This window comes from Phacochoerus africanus, chromosome 3 (genome assembly GCF_016906955.1).
Source record: "Phacochoerus africanus isolate WHEZ1 chromosome 3, ROS_Pafr_v1, whole genome shotgun sequence".
NCBI lineage: Eukaryota > Metazoa > Chordata > Mammalia > Artiodactyla > Suidae > Phacochoerus > Phacochoerus africanus.
This window is the reverse complement of record NC_062546.1, coordinates 10,269,537-10,293,584: the sequence shown is the minus strand read 5'-3', so window position 1 is coordinate 10,293,584 and position 24,048 is coordinate 10,269,537. Positions and strand designations below refer to the sequence as shown.

The following is a 24,048-nucleotide window of genomic DNA, read 5'->3' as shown; positions in this document are numbered from 1 at the left end:
TTAAGTAACTTGCCCAGCATCACACAGCCAGTAAGTGGCAGAGTCAGGATTCAAACCCAGGCCCCCTGGCTCCATCCCCCGCTGCTATTAACCTCTTTGTTAAACCGCCTCCCTCATACCCAGTTCTCCCAGCAGACCGAGCACTCCCGGAGGGCGGGCACTGAGCACATTTCTCGCTCCATCCTGGACGCACGGCTGACGCTCAGTAAATAGCTGCTGACTGAATGAAGGCTGCTGCCCAGCCCAGCCTCCGAGATATGCTGGAAGGTTCCGGGGGCGGGTGTTAGGGTGCCATTCCAGGGTCCTTCATTCTCAGCTGCTCGGCTGGGGGGTTGGCAGATGGGCACGAGAAATGACGAAAAACACCACTCCCATCCCAGCCCTGAGAGGGGACATAGCTCTGACCACAAGGCAGGGCTTGCACCCAGGTCCCCAGCAAGTCACAGCCTCCTGAAGTCCACCTGCCACCTGGCGATGCACTTTCCAAGGCTGTGCCTCTGCCCTAGGTGGGGGCAGCAACATGCCTCCCTACCCTCCTCGCCCACCAAGGGGTCAACATCAAGGAACCCATTCTGCTGCTCCCCTGGCAAGAAAAAGACCAAATCTACCCCCAAAAAATAGACACAAAAAGAAAAAATGCGTGGGAGCAGGGGCCACGGGTGTGAAAGAAAGTGCAAGAGCACAGCTCTCTAGACACACACTCGAGGCTGTGTTGGGGACACGGTGTGAACTTGACGTGATCCCACTTCTGTACAACCAGCCCTCCGTAGAGATTAATCCGCCTTTAACACCTGCACCCGAGCCCACACTCGGACGGCCCCCCAACGGGCAGCCACCCCACGCGGGTCCTGCCACCTCTTCCACCCGCTCCATCCCCCCAACCCCTGCCCAGGCAGGAGGGGCCGTGGAGGGTTAGTGGGAGCAGGAAGAAGATGAGGTAGGAGGCAAGAGGTGGCCTGTGTGGAGGGGGCACTTGGGACACAATAAACAAGCCTGTCGCCTTGTTCAGGGATGGACCCCAAGACCCCAATCCCAGCGCCGCCCTAAAAGCACGCGTTCAAAGTCCAGCACACGCAAAGCTGCAGCCCCCGGGGGAACTCGGGCTCAACAACAATCCTCTCTTTGACTCAAAACCACAAGGAAACACCCACGGCATACTTCTTGATTAAAAAAGGAAAGTGAAAAATAGGGTTTTTTTTCTCTTCTTCTTAATCATTATAAAACTAACTTGTGCCCGTTCCATCAAGGCACGACTTCTGTTTGCCTTGGGCGAGCCCAAGCCACGGGGCCGTGGAAGCCTGAGCACGTCCCAGGGCTCTGAATTGGTCCTTCTTAATTGTTGTCACTTCCTTCCTCCATTTCCTTTAGCACAGGAAAGCCACGGAGGGGCCGCCCGTGTCAGCACATCCATCACCCAGGCTCCCCAGGCGCCGGGCACTGTTGGTCCCAGAGGCTGAGGCATCAGTGACGCTCGCTCAGCTGTCGTTCATGCACAGATGAAGTGTGCTCTGGACTGAGATGGTGCAGTGATGGAGGGTGATGGGTGGATAATTGGGAAAGGGGGATAGAGCGGGAGGGGAGGGAAGAATCTATCAGGCTATAGAAAAAAAAAAAAACACCCCAAGGAGAGTGGCAGTGGATGGCAGAGGAGGGGGTAGCTTGGGGGGTGTGTGGGGGGGGGTGCCCACGGCACACAGGAGTTCCCAGGCCACGGATCAAACCTGAGCCACAACAGTGACAACACTGGCTCCTTAACCCACTGAGCCACCAGGGAACTCCAGGGGTAGTTATTTTGATAGAGGAATCAGGGAAAGCTTCTTTGAGGCAACAACTCAAGCGAGATTTGAGGGGAGCAGAGAAGAGGGCTGTGCAGATATTGGGGAAGTGAATGGCAAGTGAAAAGGCCCTGAGACAAGAGCAGACTTGGAGTGTTGGATGAACAGCGAGAGGCTGGTGGGTGAAAGCGGAGGCAAGCGAGGAAGAACAGAGGCGGGCAGGGCCCAGACGACAAGGGGCCTCACAGTCCATGGTGTGGAGTCTCTGCATCCTGAGTGAGAGGGAGATAGGAGAATTCAGTACAAGGGGCACTGTGGACTCAGTCGCATTTCAAACAGCTCCTCTGGCCGCTGTGTGTGTGTGGAGCAGACTGGACGAAGGGCATAAACAGAGGTGGGAAACCAGATGGGAGGCTGTAGCTGTCACCCAGACAAGGGAAGATGATGGCTCAGCCGCAGAGAGCAGAGGGAAGGGGGTAAGACATGGGAAGCCGGGGCCACCAAAGTATCAGCCTTACCCTCCCTGGCACAGACCCACAGACCTGTGACAGAGGCCAACAGGTAAACAGGATGCACGTAAAAGTTCACAAAGCAAAGAGAAGTGCATGAGAGGGACAACAAGAGCCAAAATCTGAAATGCTTCCGCTTGCTACCTGCATAAGCCTTGCCCTGGGTTAGTCACATATGTCCTGGGAGCTCTGTTTTCTCATTACAAAACAGCAGGAACCAATTCACAGGGTAGCTATGGGGAATGCAAGCTGATACTTAATGCCTGGCACGTTGCACGTGCTTGATTAAAAAAAAAAAAAATACATTCCTGGAGTTCCTGTCGTGGCTCAGCAGAAACGAATCTGACTAGTAACCACGAGGATGCAGATTCAGTCCTTTGCCTTGCTCAGTGGGCTGTGGTGTAGGTTGCACATGCGGCTCAGATCTGGTGGTGGTGTGGCTGTGGCGTAGGCCAGTGGCTACAGCTCCAATTTGACCCCTAGCCTGATAACCTCCATATGCCTTGAGTGCAGCCCTAAAAAACAAACAAACCAAAAAATTCCTAACCTTTGCTTTTAACAGCCTGTGTGGTGCCAATTTAGTCACTGTGTAATCTACAGTTCACATCATTTCTCTGAGCCTCCATCTAATAAATACAAACTAATGACGATGGTTAGCTACCTCAAGTACTCAGTGGGAGACTGAATTAGACATTAACTTAGCAAAAAGCCTGGCCCTCAGTCAAATGGTAACTGAAGCCCTCAATAAAATGGTAGCTGAAACCCTCAGTAAGATGGTACCCAAAACCCTCAGTAAAATGGCACATGAATCTGATACGCCAGTCATTCAGCTAGATGATTCTAAGTCTCTTTCTAGCTCAACCATCTCCAAACTCTAAAAAAGCCAGCTTCGAGTCCATGAATGAGTCCACTCTGTCGATAGGAAGCGATGCAAGTTAAGGCAGACCAAGGTGAAGAGAAGCTGGAGCTCCCACCACAAAGAGAACAGAACTAAAGGCAGGCACCTCTGCTCAGGTGATACCTACTGATCTAAGTCACAGAATCATGTAAGTTTAGAAGTGAGAGGGAGCTTATGGCCCCTCACTTTGGAGCCACAGCTCAGAGAAGAGAAGTGTGTGGGCTGAAGCTGCACAGCCAGACAGGGGCAGGGGTGGGAGCTGACGAGGCTCCCCCCGCCGTCTGAGCCAATTTGGTCGGTTGGAGGGTAAGAAAGAGAAAGCAATAAAAATCCCATCTGCAAGAAAGAAAGTAATGAAGTAGAGCTATCTTTAGACTCGCAGAATTGCCTTTCTTGCTATCAAGAGTTAATTCAAATGCTTTAAAGGGCCAGGTAAGGTAAATGAGCTGAGAAATCAGGGCAAAGACTGAGGAATACCAACCTAAGGATATTCACAGTCAGATTTTTTTTCTCTCTTTAAGAATTATACCGGAGTTCCCATCGTGGCGCAGTGGTTAATGAATCCGACTAGGAACCATGAGGTTTCGGTTCGATCCCTGCCCTTGCTCAGTGAGTTAACGATCCGGCGTTGCCGTGAGCTGTGGTGTGGGTCGCAGACGTGGCTCGGACCCTGCGTTGCTGTGGCTCTGGCGTAGGCTGGCCAGATTAGACCCCTAGCTCCGATTAGACCGCTAGCCTGGGAACCTCCATATGTCACGGGAGCGGCCCAAGAAATGGCAAAAAGACCAAAAAAAAAAAAAAAAAAGAATTATACCAACGGAGGTCCCGTTGTGGCACAGCAGAAATGAATCCAACCAGCATCCATGAGGATGCAAGGTCTATCCCTGGCCTCGCTCAATGAGTCAGAGATCCAGCGCTGCCATGAGCTGTGGTGTAGGTTGCAGACATGGCTCAGATTCCACATTGCTGTGGCTGTGGCAGAGGCCGGAAGCTGTAACTCTGATTATACCACCATGGTCACTGCTAAGTTGCCTGGCATTTTTGTACAAATTAGAACAAGACACCCATTCCTCTGCACCCTTTGAAGACATGTGTCAGAACCCTGTCTTGATAAATATGCAAATATGAAAGGTGTCCTCATGATATGCAGTGCCTTGTGCAGTGCACAGTCTGTGCAACCATACCCAATGACACAGAAGACTTCCCTGGGCTACAAGTTGAGGACCTCTGCCTCCATTCCACGGTCATATAAAAGGCACTGATACGCCACAGCAAAGGTCATGAGAAAACCAACAAACCAACAAAAACGTCATCACTGTCAATACTTAACTCCTAATCAGACCCCACCTCAGAACCAGTATCCAAAGTCACATCAAGAAGGCTTCTGCCTCAGGGCCTTTGCACTAGCTCCCTCTCCTACACTGCTTTCCCCCAGAGCAGTGACACAGCTTACTTTCTCAGTGCACTCAAAATTCTGGTTAAATGTCATGTCTTCAGAAAGTTCTTCCCTAAAGAGCATGCTCACCACCTCACAATCCTCTTCCACCACCCCCTGTGCAGCCTTGTCTTTCTTTGTATTCCTTTTGTATCACCTGACAGCCTGTCAACTTATTGGTTTGCTGTATGTTTCCTTCCATGGCTCCGTGAGAACACCGGCTTTTGTCTGTTCTGTTCACCAGTCTAACCCCACCTTCACTCAGCAAACTTTTCCCATAAAGGACAAGACAGTAGCCATATTGGGCTTTGCAGGCCATACAGCCTCTGTCGCAAAGACTCAACTCTGCCACTGTAGCACAACAGCAGCCACTGATAGTATGTAAACCAATGAGCACGACTATGTTCCAATAAAACTTTATTTAAAGAGGTAGGTGGCAGGCCAGACTTGGATAGCATAGTTTGATGATCTGTGTTCTGGAAGAATGTGCCTCAGGCTCCAACATGCACACCAACCCCCAGGCGTTCTTGTAAGAGGCAGACTCCGACTCTGTGGGCTGCAGTGAAGCCTGGGATTCTGTGTTTTGAACAAGCCCCCAAGGGAGGTCTGGGCCGCTGGTCTGTGGACCAAACTGAGTGGGGAGCACCCAGCATGCGGCCTGGCATGTGGTGGAAGCTCATTCAATATTTGTCTGATAAATAAGAGCTAAGTGGAAAACCACTGCCCAGCTCAACACTTTTCTTGCAACTTTTTCTACCATTGTGTCCTGCCCCTGCTGATGCCTCAATTGCTTTTATCTTCAATGTATCATTTTCTCATGGAAGAGAAAGGATACAGGCAGAGATACGGGATACAGCCAGGGTATATGATGGATTGTGTTACATCAGCAAGCCTGGGGTCAGGCAAGGCCAAGGCTTAACAAATGTTTGCTTGAGGCAGGTTCCAAGAACTTTCTTCATTAGAACAGTATTTATAGTTTTATAATAAATGTCAAATTAGGAAAATGGGATTCACATAACAGAAACCTGGTTTCATGGGGAGAGGTCGAGTGGCTTCAAGAAACGATGCCAAGAAGATCAACTCGGCCTCACTTCCTATTCGGAAAATCAAAATACAAGGCTTTTTTAAGCTCAACAGTAATATCCGCCTTGATCATTTATTGGGAATTTAAAACGGGCAGGGCACTCTGTCGAGTCCTTCATAAGTCGCAATGTTGATGACGCTGCTGAGAAGAGCAATACGTCCAACCACGAGGGCAGACGCGAACCTCTTAAAGAAAATTTAAGAAGCTGGTGACCCCGGGAAGGGGAGAGAGGCAGGTGTGGCCCTGCGCAGCTCTTGAACCTTTCAAATTCTTCATCATGAGAATGCATTCCCCCCCCCAAAAAAAAAAAAATAAGCTATAAAGAACCAGAGCAGCCTGCACTTGGCGCTGTCTCACACACATTCTCATCTCCTGCAGAAACCCTAAAAGAGCAGTACCATTCTGTCCCATTTGCCACTGGGGACACGGAGGCCCCAAGAGGTCGGATTGTCCATGTTCGCAGTCACACCACCAGTGTGATGAGACCAAGGCAGGCTGAAGGGCTAGGATGGTCAGGTAGGTCCCGGGACCAGCTAGACGCAGGTCTGATGAGCATGGATCACATGTGGGAGCCGTGCCGACATCTCAGAGGCCAAGTGCAGGCTACTCCGGCCTCTCTGGGCTCTCGGGCTCTGGCGCTCACACCAGGACATGCTCAGGACCATCCACAGGGGCCCCCCGTCCACGACAAACCCCCTCCTCCGCCACAAGCCGGCTCTTGTTCGGCACCTGGGAGGGGCCTGCACTGCTGTGGCCAGACCCCCAGAGAGAAGGAAGCCAGGTGGCGGGGGCGACAGCGATGGCCGGCATGAGCCCGAACCCCCTGACATGGGGAAATCTGTCTTGCTGCTCGACCGGACTAGATTCATGTCCTGGCTTTTTTCAAAATACCTAAGCAACAACAAAAAGCCCCTAGGAACCAGCTGGAAAACTAGCTCAGGATGATCAAAGATGTTTGTCTTTTCTTGGTGGCTTTACCAGTTAAGTGTGCAGGCTTTGACCTAGACCCTCTAGGTTCAGTTCAAGCCTCATATACTTTCTGTGTGACCTTAGGCAAGTTACACAACCTCTCTGTGCCTCCAAGCACTGCCTGGAAATAAGCTAACTTTATATCCGTTTATACATAGGAGATACTTAAAACAATTCCCAACCTGACTCAGATCTTGGTAAATGCTGTTTTTCCCCTAATGTCATGATAAAACCTGATATAGACCCAACTAAGTCAGGCAGGAGCAGGCACTCCGAGCTTAAGGGTGCAAGCATGTTGAAAAGACTGAAGGGAAATACGAGGACGCCATGGGATCAGCTTCTCTCCAGGTGACAAAGGCTGTTGTTTGGTTTCTTTTTTATACTTTTCAAACAGTGAATACACACTAAGAAAAATGACGGAATAAAAACTACGTATATATGTGTGTATTTGATGCACAGATGCACATACATACATATTGTGTCTGTATATACACGTGTGTATATTTATAGGTACATATATTTACATATTTATATAAAATAAAATAAAATATGTATAATCTATGCAGGTCTAGGGTGTATATATATATGTGTGTGTGTGTGTGTTTACACAGGCACCCACACACGCTTTTCCAACATGTGTCAGAGGGTTCAGAATGAGCCACGCCTAAGCAGTGAGCCTGAGGACCATACACAGCAATGGAGATAGTCTGGCCAAGAAGCCCAAGAGATGTGCCTTGAAATTCAGCTCCACTGCCTCCGGGCTGCATGACCTCTGACCTCACAGAGGGCACGTGTTCCGTAAGTGATGGGCACTCATGTCGTCTCTCTATCATCAGTATCTAGCTCACGGCCACTCCGGCTCCGGGGTCACAGCATGAAATCAAAACTTCCATGAGAGAACAAAGGCCCCCTTTTCTATCCTAACAGGACAGTTTGGAGGAAAATAAACAACAACAGGAAAGAGCGGCCATGCACGCACACTGGGCACTCGGGACATGCCAGGCCCCGTTCTGGGCACTTTACCCCTGAAGCCGTCCATCTCCGCAGAGACCCTAGGGCGCAGGCATTCGTATCGTCCCCTCTGCTGAGTGGTGTGACCCTGAGCCTCAGCTTCCTCATCTGTAAATGGGGTTCATCAGAGCACCCCGACCTCCTGCAGGTGGCACACAGGGGAGCCTGGTCAGGGTTACTCATGACCATGTGCTCCCTGGGGCAGTCACTCAGTGTGTCCGAGCCTCCTTCACAGAGCAGAGCCAGCGGGCCTGCCCCAGCCACTCCACGTGACATGCTTGTCGCATAGTAAGTGCTCAATAAACAGATAAATTGTGAGTAGAGTCAGCCCACAGTCTTTCAGGAGGCGCAGAATAAGCAGCTCTGACTTCCACGCTGCCTCCCAGGGTCCCGAGAATGACTCTGCTGCTCGCATGGAGGGAACAGGGCCCCTGTGAGAAGCCATCACCTCCCCTTTCTCTCTGGGCACGTGGGAGCCAACAGGTGCTTGCAAAGATTATGCTGAGTGCTCTTGTTTAGAATCCTAACAACTCTTCCCCCCCCCCCCCCACTTTATCAGCCACCCCCGTGGCATATGGACGTTCCTGGGCCAGGGATCAAATCCGAGTTGCAGATACGACCTGCGCCACAGCTGTGGCAACGCCACATCCTTGACCCGCTGCACCACAGTGGGAACTCCTAGAATCCTAACAACTCAATAAAACAAAACAAATAATCTGAAAGATGTAGGTCCTCGTTACTTTCTCACTGAAGAAACTGCAGCTCGGCCAGTGACCCCGAGGGCCAAAGCTAATGAACGCTAGGACCGCCTTGCTCCAAACAGCCTGCTCTGCTTCCCAAAGGGCAGCCCTGAGTGACAGTTCAGTGTGGGCTCTGGCTTTAAGCCTCCTAGGTCCAAATCAAAGCCACTGTTCACCAGCTGGGTGACATCAGCGAAGCTGCTTAACCTCTCTGTGCCCCAATTTCCCTGTCTGTAAAATGAGAGTAGTAAGTCTACCACCTACAGCCCATGGCACCACTGCAAAGATTAAGTAGGTCACTTGAAGGCAAGTACACAGTAGGCACTCAGTAAGTGTAGCTATCACTGTCACCCCACCGTGCCTAGCCCGTAAGAGAGACTCAAAATTGTGTTTGTAGAACAAATGAACTTTCTTCTCTATGTTCCCACTGGTTGCCAGACACACTGCAAGCCTCAGGGTTAAGGTCTCCTTTTCCAACAGTTATGTCACTAAGATTCTAGAAGCTTTCTTTTTTCTGCTTACGCAGCGGGGGTAACGTCTGATGCTCATCCAGGACCACTTATATCCTCACAGGAGCTGAGAGCACCTCCTGTTTACCTCCGTGTGTTTCTGGCTTGCAGACATGTTAGCACAGGTGCCAGCCAACCCTGTGCCACTGCAACCCGAGCCTGTGCAGGCCCCGCCCCCGGACACCCTCCCTCCCCACCCGGCTCCCCCTCGGAGGCCAGCACCCATCCCCATGCTTCTACGAGCACGACCACTCCGGCCTCAGCCAGGGTTACAGGCAGGGGCCACAGCTGGCCCACGGCTGCACTCGGTTTGGATCCTACTCTCTTAAAAGATGTTTTAATTAATGGCCAGTATTGTAACCAAGACACTGGTAGAGACCAACCGCAGGGGGTAAGGACAGTTCCTCCCGATTTGGCCTCAGCATCCCCATCCTGGCCCCGCTCCTCGCCCTTCAATGAAAAGGCTGGGTCAAGCCACCCCTGGGGGATGTCTTCCTACTGCAAACAGGAGAATCTCGGTGGGGTGGGCAGAGCTGTTCAACCCTGAGGACTCCTGCCTTCTGACAACCACACGCACCCATCTCTCAAAAAATCCAATTAGCCTGATTTTCAAAATATACCCAGAATCCAACCGCGTCTCATGCCCTCCACTTCCCAATCCTGGTCTAGTCACTTCCTCTCTCGCCCAGACCACTGCAGAAGGCCCTGGATAGCTCCCGGCCTCTTCCTGCAGCCCCTCCACAGCCTGCCCGCCTCAGCCGGGCCTCCAGCAGGATCCTGCTTACACCTAAGTCACGCCCAGTCTCCCTGGCTCCCACCTTCCTGCGAGTCACAGTACTCACTGTCCGAGGCCCAAGTCGGCCCATCTTCCTTCCCCGGGGCTGCCAGCCCCCACTCGTCTGCCTGACTCAGCCTGCCCTTCCCACGCAGGCCCCGGCTGGCCCTCCACGGGGAGCACCCGTCTCCAGAAACCCCCGCCTCCGAGTCCCTTATCTCCTTCTCGGCTCCAGTGCCACCTTCCCAGGAAGGCCTCTCTGACCACGCCCAGTTCCCCTCACCCTGGTCGTTTTTCCAATCGTACTTATCACCCCCCAACATCCTATCACATTTTCCTCTTTACCAGATTTATTGTTTATCTCGCCGCAGCCAGAACATCAGCACCACAGGGGCAGGAATTTTTGTCTGTGTTGTTCACGGCCGTATTCCCAGCGCCTGGAGCAGTGCCAGGCCCTAGCAGGCGCGTGGTAAACAATTACAACAAACTGGATGAATGAGCAGAATAAACCCCGGTGATCTCAGAGCACACCTCCTCCTCCGAGGCTGGAGGAGCACCGTTGCTCTTCTCTTTCCCTGTCCTCCTGCAGGTCTGGCTGAACCTCCCGCAGAAGCAAACGCAGCAGCCCTGATCAAGACGAATAAGCATCTGCAAGACCCGCTTCCTCTCTCACCGAGGCGGCCTCGCCAAGCACAAAATTTTACTCATCGGTGGAAGCCAGCACGCTCCGCCAAGTGCCAAAGAAGCGCGGCACCCTGCCACAGCTTCAGGTTCGCCTGGTAAGGAGAAAACCCCACCTGGCTTCTCTCTCCCCTGTCTGAGATATCATTTAAAGTGAGTCACAGATAGTATAAACGCTGAGATCCGACAGGCTGAGCAGCACTGCCCCACAATCTGTTTTACGAGATGAAAGCTGGGAGACTTTACTGGCCTCCTCCGGGCCGGGCAGGCGGTACCCCGGACAGGTGCGCCGCCACCCCCACCCCCCTTGTCCCCGTGAAGCTCACGACTGGTACCCAGGATGAAACTGAGCTCAGGTTTCCGCATCTGCAAGGAATTTCTCCTCAAGGAACTGCCCATGTTTTTTCCATATGTCTGAACATCTGTGTGAAAGAATCAGGAATATTGTCTTTGGAGGTGTGTACTGCGGTTAAACAAGCCATGTTTTGATTACTTTATAACTAAAAGGATGGCTTTCCAATCTTTCTTTGAGTTGAAAACATGTCCCAGAGAGTGGTAAAAATAACATTTATTGAAAGCTTCAGCACAAAGATGGATGAAGAAAATAACCAAGTGTCCTCCCTGGGGAATTTCTACCCAGGATTCTGGTTGAAGGGTCTGGAAGCAGGCAGGGGAAGGATTAAATGACAATGGCATGATACAGGCAAATCTCAACCGGAGTATAATTAGATCCCATAAGCTGAAGAGCTATGGAAACGCTTAAAGCCCAACTTTGCAAAGCTGCCTTTAAATGGAAGTTTTTGTCCAAAGGACCACTGCTTGCTGCCCTGAAATAGAACGAGGAAATGATGGCGGGGTTCCACCAAAAGGCATGTGGCTTTTTCGAGGTGAATTGAGTAGTTCCCTTTCTCTGATCCCCACAGGTCAAAGTCAGGTCAAAGAATTAAGGTTCCCAGGCTCCTCAGAAAGAATCATGAATGTGCTCTAGTCCCAGGGACTTGGAGCTTTATGGGACACTGCCCGGCCTGGCTGCTAGCAGTGCTCCTTCTCTAACTGGACGAGTCTTAGAATTCATATAAATATAGCCTCTCTCTTATCTCCCTTTCTTTTGATAAACCTTGAAGCAGTACAGTCCTTATTAACCCCCAGAAGATATGAACGTAAGGATATTTGCCCTAAGCCAAATCTAACCCAAACTTTGCTTTAGTAGCCAAAACATAAACAATTCTATTTCACATAAGAATTCAGATTCCCAGCTCCCCTTAAAAAAATAAATAAATAAACTGTAAAACCTGGCAACTTTGGACCCACATTCCCACATGGCATAACCAAGGGGGGGCTGAGCAGTTGCTGTCTCCTTAAGACAAGGTACATACTGTGCTGTGCCCTACTCCCCACTATTCCCTATCGCACCCTGTCTGGCCAGTGCAGTTGTTTCCTTTCACTGTCCGGCCCCCATGAGCTGTCAGTGTGTAATCCTGTTTCTCCAATCTCTGCTTTGGTTCTCTCCTTGGTCCACTGCTTCTGGAGAGATGCAGCTTGCTGTTGAGGGTGTGGGAAGTAGATTCTTACACGTGGATACGTGCTAAGCCCTGTAGTGATGGCGTGTGTGGTCCTGGGCTGTTCCACAGGCCTGTGAGTTAGACAGTCTAGGGCTTTGCTTCTGAGCTCCAGGCTCATATACCCAGCTGCCTACTTGCCATCCTTGCCTGGATGCCTCACAGGCCCTTCCTAACTCCTGCACCCAAACGGAACTCGTTATCCTCTGCAAGTCTCACCACGTGGCATATGACCCCATCCTCTGCCCAGGGGTTCCTCGGCCTCCCGCATCTAGGCCAGACCATGTGCTGGAAATCACACCATGGAATCCATCCTCACTGCCACCTCCTTGGCCTCGCCACCTGGATCTTCTACCTGGTGCGGCCACAGCCTATCAAATTCATCTCCCTGCTTCCTCCCTCTTAGGTACCCACGCCTTAGAAGGAAGCCCAAGTGATCCTAAAAATATTAAATCAAAGTCACACTCCTTCCTTATGCAGAACTCACCACTCTTCCCCTTCCCCTGCAATCAAACCCTAGTTCCTCATCTCTGCTTATGAGTCCTGCCAGCTACCACTCTCCAAGCTAAACTCAAGTGACACTGGCCCTCCTTCAGCTCCCCAGACACACTACGTTCTTGCCTGCCTCAGGACCTTTGCACGTGCTGTGTCTTGTGCCCAGAACACTCTCCCACCACCTCCGAAAGAGACAGAGACTGAGAGAAGAAGTGCAACATTCTGCTCATTGCTGCCTCAATCACCTGCTCCAGGCCTCAGCTGGCAAGTCACCTCCTCAGCGAGACTCACCCTCTAAAGCAGGTTACCCAAGGAGTACTTTCTTGGCATAGTTTGTTTTGTTGAAGCAGTTACCCCCAAATTGTGAATCCAACAGATGAATCCCTAATCATCATCACGTCCGACCTTGACGTCCAGATGTGACCTCAGACTGCCCTTGTCTGGCCTCTTTGACCCCCTGACATCTCAGCAATGGTCACACCAACTCATCCGGGCCTCCTTGGCATGTCCCAGTGCCCCCCAGAGTTCCCTCAGGGCAGGGACTGTGTCCCTTTCACCCATCACTACATCATGAGCACCTAGCACAGTGCCTGGCACACAGCAGGTCCTCGCCAAAACTGTCGCCAAACGAATGAGGCATGAGATCTGAAAAGTATTCAAGGTTTGGCACAAACTTTCTTCCATGACCAAGTGACATTCAAGAGAGAGAGAAGAAAGAGAAACAGCTGAACACAGCATATGCTTAAGATTTTACATTTTGTATTTAAAGAAAGGGAATGAAATGGCCATGTACTCATTTTATTTTCACATAAAGAGGAGCAGAAAACCACCAGGCATGCAAAAAAAAAAACAGTGCAGTTTTATAGTGTGGCAAATAAAAAAGAGAAGCGCGGGACCAATCACCAAGAGGGGAAAAAGCAGCCACGGTGCAGCACAGAAATAGAAACAGATGTAGAGATAAAGAGAGACAGAGATCAAGAGAGAAACCAGCAGAAACATCTAGACAAGGTACAAAACTGGGCTTCGCTGCTCTTCTGGGAATGAAAGGGCAACCCTCCAGATCGGGAAAGGGGTGTTTGCACCTACTTAAAGGTTAAGCGCCCCTGTCTTCTTAAAGTCCCCTCTTCATTTTTTCAAAGCAGTTTTTTAAAAACTGGCTTCCTATGTTAAACATTAGGAGTTAGCACATTTCATTTTGAAGAGAACCCAATCTATCCAAATGATTTAAAAAAAAAAAAAAAAAAAGGAGTTCCCGTCGTGGCGCAGTGGTTAATGAATCCGACTAGGAACCATGAGGTTGCAGGTTCGGTCCCTGCCCTCGCTCAGTGGGCTAATGATCCGGCATTGCCGTGAGCTGTGGTGTAGGTTGCAGACGCGGCTCAGATCCCGCGTTGCTGTGGCTCTGGCATAGGCCGGTGGCTACAGCTGCAATTCGACCCCTGGCCTGGGAACCTCCATATGCCGTGGAAGCAGCCCAAAGAAATAGCAAAAAGACAAAAAAAAAAAAAAAAGAAGACCACACTTTGGGTCTTTTGAGGATATGGCTACAAATTTCTAAGTCCTACCCTGGGTTTTCAAAGTTATAAGGTAGAAGAAGGGTGGATCCACGGAGGCTGTTGGAAGGAGGGGCGAGCACTTCAAGCACAGGGTCGTGGGCATCAGATCTGAGCATCCAGCCCATTCCCTTCCCTCGAACCCTCCGTGGCCGCAGCCCTGATGAACGGGTAACCAGCACCACACAGGGACAAGCTCACTGGACCAGTGGGGGGCACCCTTTCCAACCGAGGCCAACTAGAACCTCTCTGAGGATCAGAATTGGGTCCAATGAGCTGGCAAGGGAGCTAGAATTGGGACAGCATAGAAAATTGATAGGCGGGAAGTGGCGGCATTTTTCCCCAGGCTTTCTGTGCCGAGAAAGCTGGTCGGCAGAGAGCATGTAGAGCAGGCAAAGCCAAACACCCAAGTCCAAACCCCAGGCCACCGTTCAAAAGCTGTGACCTTGAACAAGTTCCCTGATGTCTCCTTGACCCGCCTGTAACTGCTTCATAGGGCTCTTTTTGAGGATTCAATACCTTAACACAGATGGCGCTTAGAACGGGGTCTGACATGCAGTAAATGCTAAGTGTTAACGATTATTCACGTCATCTTGCTAAACTGTAAGTTCCTGAAGAGAAGGGTTGCTGGCTGTTTCGCTCATACCATATCCCAGAATCTAGAACCATGCCTGGTACATGGCAGTGCTCAACGAACATTTGTTGAGCCATCAGAGAACAAAGACATCGCACACTGAGCCCCAAAAGGACAGACACCATGGACAGAGCCTCCTAACTCTTCTCACTGTTTCTTCCCTGCTTTTCCCATCCCGGGAGGGAAGCCGGATTCTCCCGCATGGCTACCCAGGCTCCGAATGCTCTGGGCCCCTCCTCTCTCTCTCTGGTCCTGCACGGCCAAGCACACTGTCTTCCTCAAGCTCCCCTGACTTAGTCTACTTCCTTCTGCCTCCAGGCATTTGCACAAGCTGCTCGGCCTATTCCTTCTCAGCCCCAGTCTCTTCTTCAAGGAAATCTTCCCCCATCCACACTGGCTTCTCCAGTGTACACGCCTAGAACCCCAGGCGCTTTTTCTTCCTGCCACTTGCCACAGTTGGTACTTGTATCATTTGCATGATTATGTAGTCAATAACTTTTTAGCTCCTAGATCACGCGCTCCATAGAGAAGAAGACCATAACTTCTCTTTTCTTCTTCATTGTATCTCAGCATCACGCACAGTATAGAGCAAAAAGTAGGTGCTCAACAAATACCTGAAGAATGAATCCACTTTTTGAATGGATTGACTGAGCAAAGCCCATGACTTCCTAAGTCCAGGCTCTTCTGGAGTTGAATCTCCCAGCCTGATTATATGCTACCCCAGTGGCCTTCGCATATAATCCCCTTTTTCTAATCCGCTTTGAGTGAGTTTCTCTCTCCATTCCAACCAAAGGCTTTGACTCCAACACACACTAACACCAGCCCCCAGGCCAGGAGGCTCCCATCCTAGAATAGGTAAGCCTAGATCAATAATGATATGAAGACTTTCTTTCCCAATAATCAGTTCTCAAGCATGATGTGGTAAATAGAGCCAGACTAGTCCCACCGCCATAAACAACTATAAAATAGGACAAAAGTTTATCCGTCCACGGCTTTCAGGCATTAGACAGCAAGCAACGTAAGACTGTGGTCCACGAAGAAAGGAAACAGGAGGTGAGCCCATGTTCACTCCAACTCGCTGCCTGGGGAGTTTCCCTACCATGTGCAGGGAGTGGAGTTCACTGGTTGGGGGGAGGGACAGAGTTCAGCGTCCCAGGCAGTGGAAGCAGCTAGAATCTGTGGGCAAAGCGTCAGAGAGGAGGAAGGTGCTAGGGGAGCTCTCCGAGGCCTTGGCCAAGGGCTGGGCGGTGTTGTGAGCACAGAGAAAGAACGTGCAGAGTTTACAGACAGAGGCAGCAATGGGGTGAAAAAGAGGAGCAGAGAGACTAGAGGCCGAGTGGGGCTGGCATGTCGGAACTCCAGCCCACCAGAGAGGGGGTCACCTCCCCACCTAGTATCCCAAAAGGCTAGCCCTTAAGCACGAGGTCATGCCTTAGAGGAAGGGCCATTCTAGACCTGCCCTGACCTGGTCTAAAACCAAGGCTCAACTAGATCCACAAAAGCAGGAATCGAAGGCTAATTCCATGAAATCGAAGGGCATGGGAAACACCCCGGGCTTCCCACAGGTCTCTCCTAACAAAGGGTAAAATCAAGCCTACAAAAGTTCAAAGTGATCAGCCAGCAACTGAATTACCTTTAGAGGAAGATAACAAAATCAGGTCTCTATGATATCCAGTACCCACCAACGTCACAATGTCAGAATATGGTCAACAATTACCAGAGATGCAAAGACAGAGGAAATCGTGACTCATGGTCAATGAAAAAAAGCAACAAACAGAAACACATCTCCAAAAAGGTGTGATGTTAGATTTAGAGAAAGCAGCTGCCAGGATGTATCCGCTCCTAATATTATCACTGAAGTCCTCAACCAGGTGTCCACCGTCAAAGCTACCTGTGGAGACTTTAGGGTTTGGGGTTTGTGTGTTTGTTTTTTGTCTGAATGCACTTCATGTCCTGTAGCTCCTAACTAGTTTCAGGGGATGCTCAAGAATCTGCATTTTTAACAGCTCCTCTGAAGGGTTTTGATGCACGATCAGATTCTTATCATAGAATACTTTCGCTTTAAGGCAAATACAAAAAAAGAAAAATAGAGTTAAATTAACTTAAATATACTAAGAGTCCAGTTAATCGAGTTGGTTGGTGGGTACCAGTCAGCAGTTCTTGGCTAACCAGACTACACAATTAAGAATATTTCAACCCTAATTATTTTGGAGAAAAAAAGAACAGTTTTCTGCTTATTTTGGGAAAAAAAAAATCTGAGGTTCAATCAAAAGCCACAGACATAAAAGATAATGATTAAGGAAAAAACAGGAGGAAATGCTCATGGTATAATGTAAAGTGAAAAAAAAATCAAAGAACAAACGCCTATAACATCAAATATATAAATGTACAGTGCTAGACATTGCCATGTTTGTGAATAGGAAAAAAAAAAGCAACAGGAAATATATCAAGATATTAATAAGAGTATTTTATTTTAGGTAGTTTGACTATGTGTAGTTTTAACTTTTTCCTACTTCTCAATATATTGATTCTCCTGAATTGACTCTCATGTGAAATTTAAACACAAAATGACGGCTTCAGAAACCTTCAATACAGGAACCTCGGCAAAAATCTAGTCATTTCTCAATCAGAAAGAGAAGGAAGAAGTAGCCGGAACATGAATATCATTTCTATCCTTATCCAGCTCAGGAAGACTTTTTTCTCTGGCTTCTGACTAGCTGGATTAGCTTCTGATACTAATTCAATCTCAAATTTCCCATCACTCAGAAGAATAAGGGGCTGAGACACACATCTCAACCCAATAAGCACCCGACAGTAGCTTAAGCAGAAGTGAATCAGCCAGTGACAAATAAGGAAACAAAAGGAAAAAAAAACTCAAGTCCATACCTGAACCACAGGGTGGCCACCAGTTGGAGCTTTGACAGCTCCTCGGCTACCTTCTGTCTCGTAGTGGGCCCGGTGATGTGGCTTGGGCTGCACTTCAATCCGCAGCTCATAGGAGCCTGACTGGTGGGAGAGCGGCCACTCAAGAGGAGGGAGGGATGCAGTCACTGGGATGCTGAAGGAGGAAGCAGAATAAGTCATTCGTATAATAAATCACAACCAGTCGACCTGTATAATAAATATAAATGGCCCCTTTTCTGAAAATCACATCCAATGGGCATATGATAAAATGCTGGCTATTGGGGGGCACACATTTTTCAAACATAATAAGTAGGGCTCTTCGTAAGGTAGAGACCTTTTTCATTCTCTTTCTTTGCTCTTCCATCCTGATGAAGACAGCATGACTGACTTCTCAATTTAGGAAGCAAATTTCATGATATATTGGTTCTAGTGTCTGTCTAACCATTGTACCTTCTTTTCCTCTGGGAATTTTGAAGAATACCACTTCCCACCTCTTAAAAAAAAAAAAAACCCTTAGCCAGGATGGTTTTCTTTTTCATGGCAGTGACTGTGGGAGAAGGAACACTGAAACAGAAATCAGGGGCCCCACTATGTCACTCATCCGTCATGTGACTTGAGGTAATCAGCAATTTCATCTTTCTTATCCCCGGTCTCTATCATCACAAATGGACATGGCATCTGAGAGTTGTTTTTGCTCTTATTTCTGTGTCTGATGATCTTGACTAAAAGCAAATTTGGGGAGAGGCCATCCCGGTCACAGTTACTACTTCTCAGGCCAAGTGCAGAACATCTAACCACAGAGAAGTGTCTGGTTTTGGTATAGATGCGCCAAACTACTCAGACTCGCCTCAATTAAATGAGGAGTAAAGGTCAAGAACATGACTGGAGTTACATACCCAAGTTCAAGTCCCACCTGTAACGACCTGTGTGGCTTTGAGCAAATGCCTCCATCTCCCTAGTCTCCTCAACGGTGAAATGGTGATACTAAGATCATATAAAGAGCTTAAGCACAGTAACCGCTCAATAAATATCAGCTATAACTATTTTTGTGCTATATTGTATCTTTCACATAAAGTTACTTCCTGTAGATGATCTGACTACAGCATTAATGGCATTGAATAAGCATGCCTTTGCCTTTGAAGTTTAAGATCTTTGAGGGCATGCCATTAAGTTTTGGGGTTTTTTTCCCATACAGTCTCAAGCCTACCCAGCACACACAACAGGTACTTGATGTGAGGTTATGATTATGTCGCTGAAGAGTTGACTGAGATCTTGACAATCTATCCAGCCCATTGCCTCAGAGCCCTGGAGAACCTAAAGGCATTTTCCCAAGATCACAGAGAAAGATACAGCCAAAGCTCCAACTTGGTCTCCTGACTCCCAGGTCAGTGTTCCTTCCACACCTCTACCCTGTCTCCTACAAGTTCATTTAAAATAGGTCCAAGAAAATATCTCATTTATGGAATGAGTTTAGAGCAATGCCTGACATTTGATGGGTCCTCAGTAAATATTCAGAGGGTAGGTGGCGGAATAAATGGAAGGATAACTGAATGAATGAATGAATGATCAGTTTTATTTCAAAGAACCCCTGTATGTTCAAAGTCGCTTTGAAATTGTAAATGCAGGAATCTGTGTCACTAAGTCCTGATTTTTCACATGCAGCAGAAAAAATTGATCCAACAAGGCTATCTTTTTCTTGCTAAGCCCAGAACTGCTAGAAGCTAACACTATCAACTGGACTTAATTAAGCATTTGCAATGAAGCCAATTCCATTCCTTATCTATTACAGCAGTACCAAGGGGAGGATGGAGGGGGTGGTACCCCTGTAAACTCCATCAGTGCTGGAGCCGAACTTGAACAGACAATGCAACTTACAATTACATCCTCACTGTGCAAGCAGATCTCCAGCCCTTCTTTCCAACCACATTGCCTCCTGAAGCCTCTCTAATCCTCAAGTCTCAGGGTGCCCAAAGTGCCTTAATTTCTGCCTTAGTAATAATTCCAAGATGCCTTCAACCTTCTGCCTAAAACCAAGGTGCCAAGTTTAAATACGCTTATTCTCATGCATGCAAAATAAAGACTTTTTAAGTTTGCAAAATAAGGCTCATTAAAACATCACTTCACTCCTGTATTAGTAACATTTAAAGTATCAAAAACTTCAGTGAGTAGAAGATTCAGTGGAATATCTCTAAGTATCAACTCCTAATTTAGTTTGGCTCTGGAATAGGTCTTCGACAATGAAATTCCATCTTAAGACTCAGACCATGGGAGCCAGTCCGAAATTCTGCATTTGAATTCCAGCTGCTTGCCAAGTTGTCCACACTCCTTGAGATAAACATCATCACGAGACTTCTTTGAAGGCCCATCCCTCTCAATCTTCTAGAAAATTCTTGCAAACCTCTCATTGGCTGGTACAGATTGAAGGGACCAAAGGATTCCAATTTGTCAGACTCTCTCAGATCAAGAAGGAAGGATTTGCAACTACACTTTAATTTTTAAAAATTCTATGTTGTGAAAAAATAGAGAGGTAGCAAGGCCCTAGTACATGGCATAGGGTCACTGTATAATAACCTATATGGGAAAAGAATCTGAAAAGGAACAGATATATGCATTTGTATAACTGAGTCACTTTGCTGTGCACCGGGAACTAACACAACTTTCTAAGTCAACTCTATTCCAATAAAGTTTACTTTTTAAAGTGGGGGGGGGACGATTTTACATACAATAAAGTCTCAGAAAAATGCCTCTCAATCATACTTTATAACAATGTTCCTCCTCACTCCCAATCACTAAATAAGTCACGTTTTGGAGATCCATCTGTAGCAGAAAGAACAAGGAGTCAGGCATCTCAAATTCTGATTTCCAACTTGGTCATTAACTAGCTGGGGGATGATGGGTCTGTCGCTTCACCTCTGTGAGCCCAGCTTTCTCAACCTGCACCAGGCACGGATCCTGAGGCGGCTCCGGGAAACGTTAAGCCTCAGAACTTCATGGCCCAATGGCCTGTGAAATCGCCAGACATACTGGCCACAGCTGGGAGTGGGCCCTCCACAAAGGCATCTAGGAAACTATTAGACCCAGAAACTCCTTTTCTTAAGAGACACGGACGGATCTACGATGGCAGTCGTGTTCTCAGAACCTGCTTTGGAGGAACGGCCAGCCCAGAAGCTCCATATGGTCGGGGGGATCCACTTCAGTCGGTCAGGGGATGGGGAGGGCGAGGGGAGTAAGCCAGGCCCAGTGGACAGGGCTCTGGGCTACTCTCAACCCCACGGCAATCCAAACGGCTCTACGTGACCTATTTTGGCATTCGACATTTCACTTGGAAAAAAAAAAAAAAAAAGAAGCTTCCATTCTGCTAAAAGTAAATGACACTTTTGGGAAAACACTGGGAAAATGGTACCAGCATAAGGCTCCCATTCTTCATCTAACAAAACAATAGGGTAATATCTGTTCCTAATCTCCTTTCTCATCAGCCAATTGAAGATAAATGTAATACCAAACCAGGAGCATGTGAGAACTAAACGAAGTAATCCCAGGAGAGTACTTAGAATCGTGCCCAGCACATCACAAGCATCCTTAAGCGCTGGTAACTGTTGCTGTCCCGACATTAGTGTCCTAATGGCTACTGGGAGCTCAGTCTCCCAGCATATGGCTCATCAATGAGGAAGCAAGAAAGTGCTTCCTCTATAAGGATACGATTCCCCAATACCAGTAACAGCTGGCTCTTTTGTGAGCTTCTACTTTGCGCAAATTCTGCGCCAAGAGTCTGGTATGTGTTAGGTCATCTAATCCCGAAAAAAAAAAAAAAAAAACCACATCACGAAGTAGTACTATTATCATCCTCACCTCACAGGGGACGAACCAGGACCCAGAAAGGTGCTCAGTGAGAGCAAAGGACCTGATTGATTCACACTGCCTGCCCTTGGCATGGCCTTAAAAAGGGACCCAACGAGGAGTTCCCGTTGTGGCGCAGCATAAACAAATCCAACTAGTATCCATGAGGATGCAGGTTTGATCCCTGGCCCCACTCAGCGGGTCGGGGATCTGGCGTTACTGTGAGCTGTGGTATAGGTCACAGACGCGGCTCAGATCCTGTGTTGCTGCGGCTGTGGCACAGGCCGGCTGTTGTAGCTCCAGTGCAACTGCACGATGAGTGATGTCTGCTATGGGCACAGCAGGATGGCAGCAGCAGACATGCCCCTTACCACACAGCCGGTGAGTGGCAGAGCCAGGACTCAGATCCAGTCCTAGAGACCCCAAGCCTACATGCTGCTATTCATGCATCTCTTCAGCCTGCCAAGATTTTAAGCCCCTTGAGGATTATGACTCACACATTTTCTGAAGGCCTTCACGTCAGTGACTGCAGTACTGAGGCACACAGCAGATGCCAAGAAACATCCATTCCTTTCATATAAGATCACAGATGCCACGTGTTAAGGCTTTTGCTCTGTGCTTTACTAGAACATCAGCTCCATGAAGGCAGAATTCTGATCCTGTTTTGTTCACCACTGTCTCCCCAGCACCTGTAACAGTGTCTGGCACGTAGCAGGTGTTTGATAAACACTCATTAAATAAGTGAACAAATGAATGAGCCAGGTGTCCTATGAGCAATCCCATGTGTCCCATGACTGCAGCCTCACTCCAACCACCCTGTAAGTTGGGGACACATACCCGTTTTACAGATTGGAAAACTGCAGCTCAGAGTTTTTTTTTTTTTCCCCTTTTCAGAGAATTTAACTTCCCTTTTAAGGTCTCACAGCCAGAAAATGGGGAGCCGGGATTTAAAACCAGCCTAGACAAGTCTGAATCCCATGCTCATCACCAGAAAACCTTCTGTTAAAACTAGACCATGGAATCAATCATTTCGAAGCCGGACTCACCTGCAGATAGGAATGGCAGGCACCAGCTGCTTGGGCCAAGTTGGCGGTACCAGCAGGATGGACTCCGGGGCCGAGTTCCTCCTCTCCTCCTGCTCGCAGGGCCCCAGGAACTCCACGGCCGGGTAGATGTGGCGCGGCAGGCCGGCCTTGGGTGGGGCAGCAGACACGGGCGACGGGTCAGGGCTGGTCTTCCACATCTTGGGAGGGATCCCACAGGACGAGTCGGCGGCGAGGCTGTTCAGGGCATCCATGAGGACGGCAGAGCCAGCCGCGGGGGGGTACCCGGCGGGGGCGCCGTCGTCCCGGGGCTGTGGCGAGGGGCTCCGCGAGCGCTGGGGTGAGGCTCCCGGCAGCGGGGCAACCAAGGCCCCGGCGCACGAATGCCTCCGCTTGGCACCAGGCGACGAGGAGCGGGAGGCCGGACGGGGCACGGGCGAGTGGCGGCCCAGGCAGCTGTCCTCAGCGAGGCCGGTTCGAGGTGACATTATTGGCGAGGTTCTGGGGGAATAATGAGCGGGGATGTTTTGAAACTGGGGACACAGGTCGTCGGGCCCGCCGTTATTGGGCGAGACGCAGGGCGAGGTGTAGGGGGAGAAGGTGTCGGAAATGAAGCTGGCAGAGGAGCCGCTGCTAGCGGGGCTCAAGCAAAGCGGCTCGCGGTAGCCCTCGAAGCCGGGCACGGGCAGCGTGAACCTCGGGCTGGCGGCCACCCCCGGCGGGGGCGGCTGCTCCACCAGGAGGCCAGTGTCTCTCACGCGGAAGGGGCCCCCTGCCTGTATCAGTTCGTGGGATGGAGTGATCTCGATGCGCGGGCTCAGGCCCGAGGCCCCCGCTGGCTTGGCCGGGCTCAGAAAGCTCTGGGGCCCTACCCTATCCGGCTCTCCCAATCGGCCGGGGGGCTCGCCAGAGAGACTGGCTAGGGGGCTGTATGGCTTGAGGCCATAGTCCAGTACATCGTCGGGTCCGGAGGGTGGGCTGGCGACCTTATGTGCATTCGGTTCTTCTGGAAAGAGAAGGGGGGAGGGAGGGGTCTTTTTAAGCCTCTAAAACAGAACTCCCGATGCAGAGCAGTCACAGGTTGGGTTTTTGTCTCCTGTTTGGTTTTCCTTTAATCCCCACCACACCAAACCCCAAGCTAGAATCTCCTTTCCCCAAAGAAGGAAAGGGAGGCTACTTCATCCCAGATTCCTTGGGCACAGAGATCAAAGCGTTAAGACTGCAGGGCAGGTGCAGGAGCACAGCTGGTCCGAGCCAGGCAGCCTCCGCCAGCGACCTAATGGCTTCCAAACTTTTGTTTCAATGCAACCCTTGCAAGAAATGCAATTTCATTTCACAGTTCAGTTCACACCGTCATAGTCACTGGCAACTGAAACAAAAGCTTCACAAAACAACAGTTACCCTGCTACCTGTGATGCACTATGCGCTCTTATCTAGCCCCTGTCTGGGGCGCTTTTGTTTCAATGCGGGTCCTAACTCATGAAACAGATTTCCTGTCCCACCAGTGGGTCATGACCCACAGTTTGAAAAACACTGATCTAAGCCCATCTGATCATCCTCATGCCCAGTCCAGCTACTGGATACAACAGGAGGCCACACCAGCTCTGGCGGCCAGGAAGCTCTGGGTTCAAATCCCA

General features: G+C 49.5%; 1 protein-coding gene across 6 annotated transcripts in view; it reads right to left on the bottom strand.

Moving 5' to 3' along the window:
* Positions 1-24,048, bottom strand: part of NFATC2 (nuclear factor of activated T cells 2) — a 164,360-nt gene that overhangs the window by 106,636 nt on the left and 33,676 nt on the right. For 3 of the 6 annotated variants that reach the window (XM_047770859.1, XM_047770856.1, XM_047770858.1), the window contains exons 2-3: positions 22,415-22,912; positions 17,514-17,685 (exon numbers count right to left, since the gene is read on the bottom strand). In XM_047770859.1, coding sequence (XP_047626815.1) covers positions 17,514-17,685; positions 22,415-22,899 — 657 coding nt within the window. In that variant the 5' untranslated portion in view covers positions 22,900-22,912. Of the gene's footprint in view, positions 1-17,513; positions 17,686-22,414; positions 23,418-24,048 lie in introns of all 6 variants that reach the window. The other 3 variants (XM_047770855.1, XM_047770854.1, XM_047770857.1) reach the window with 1 other exon arrangement.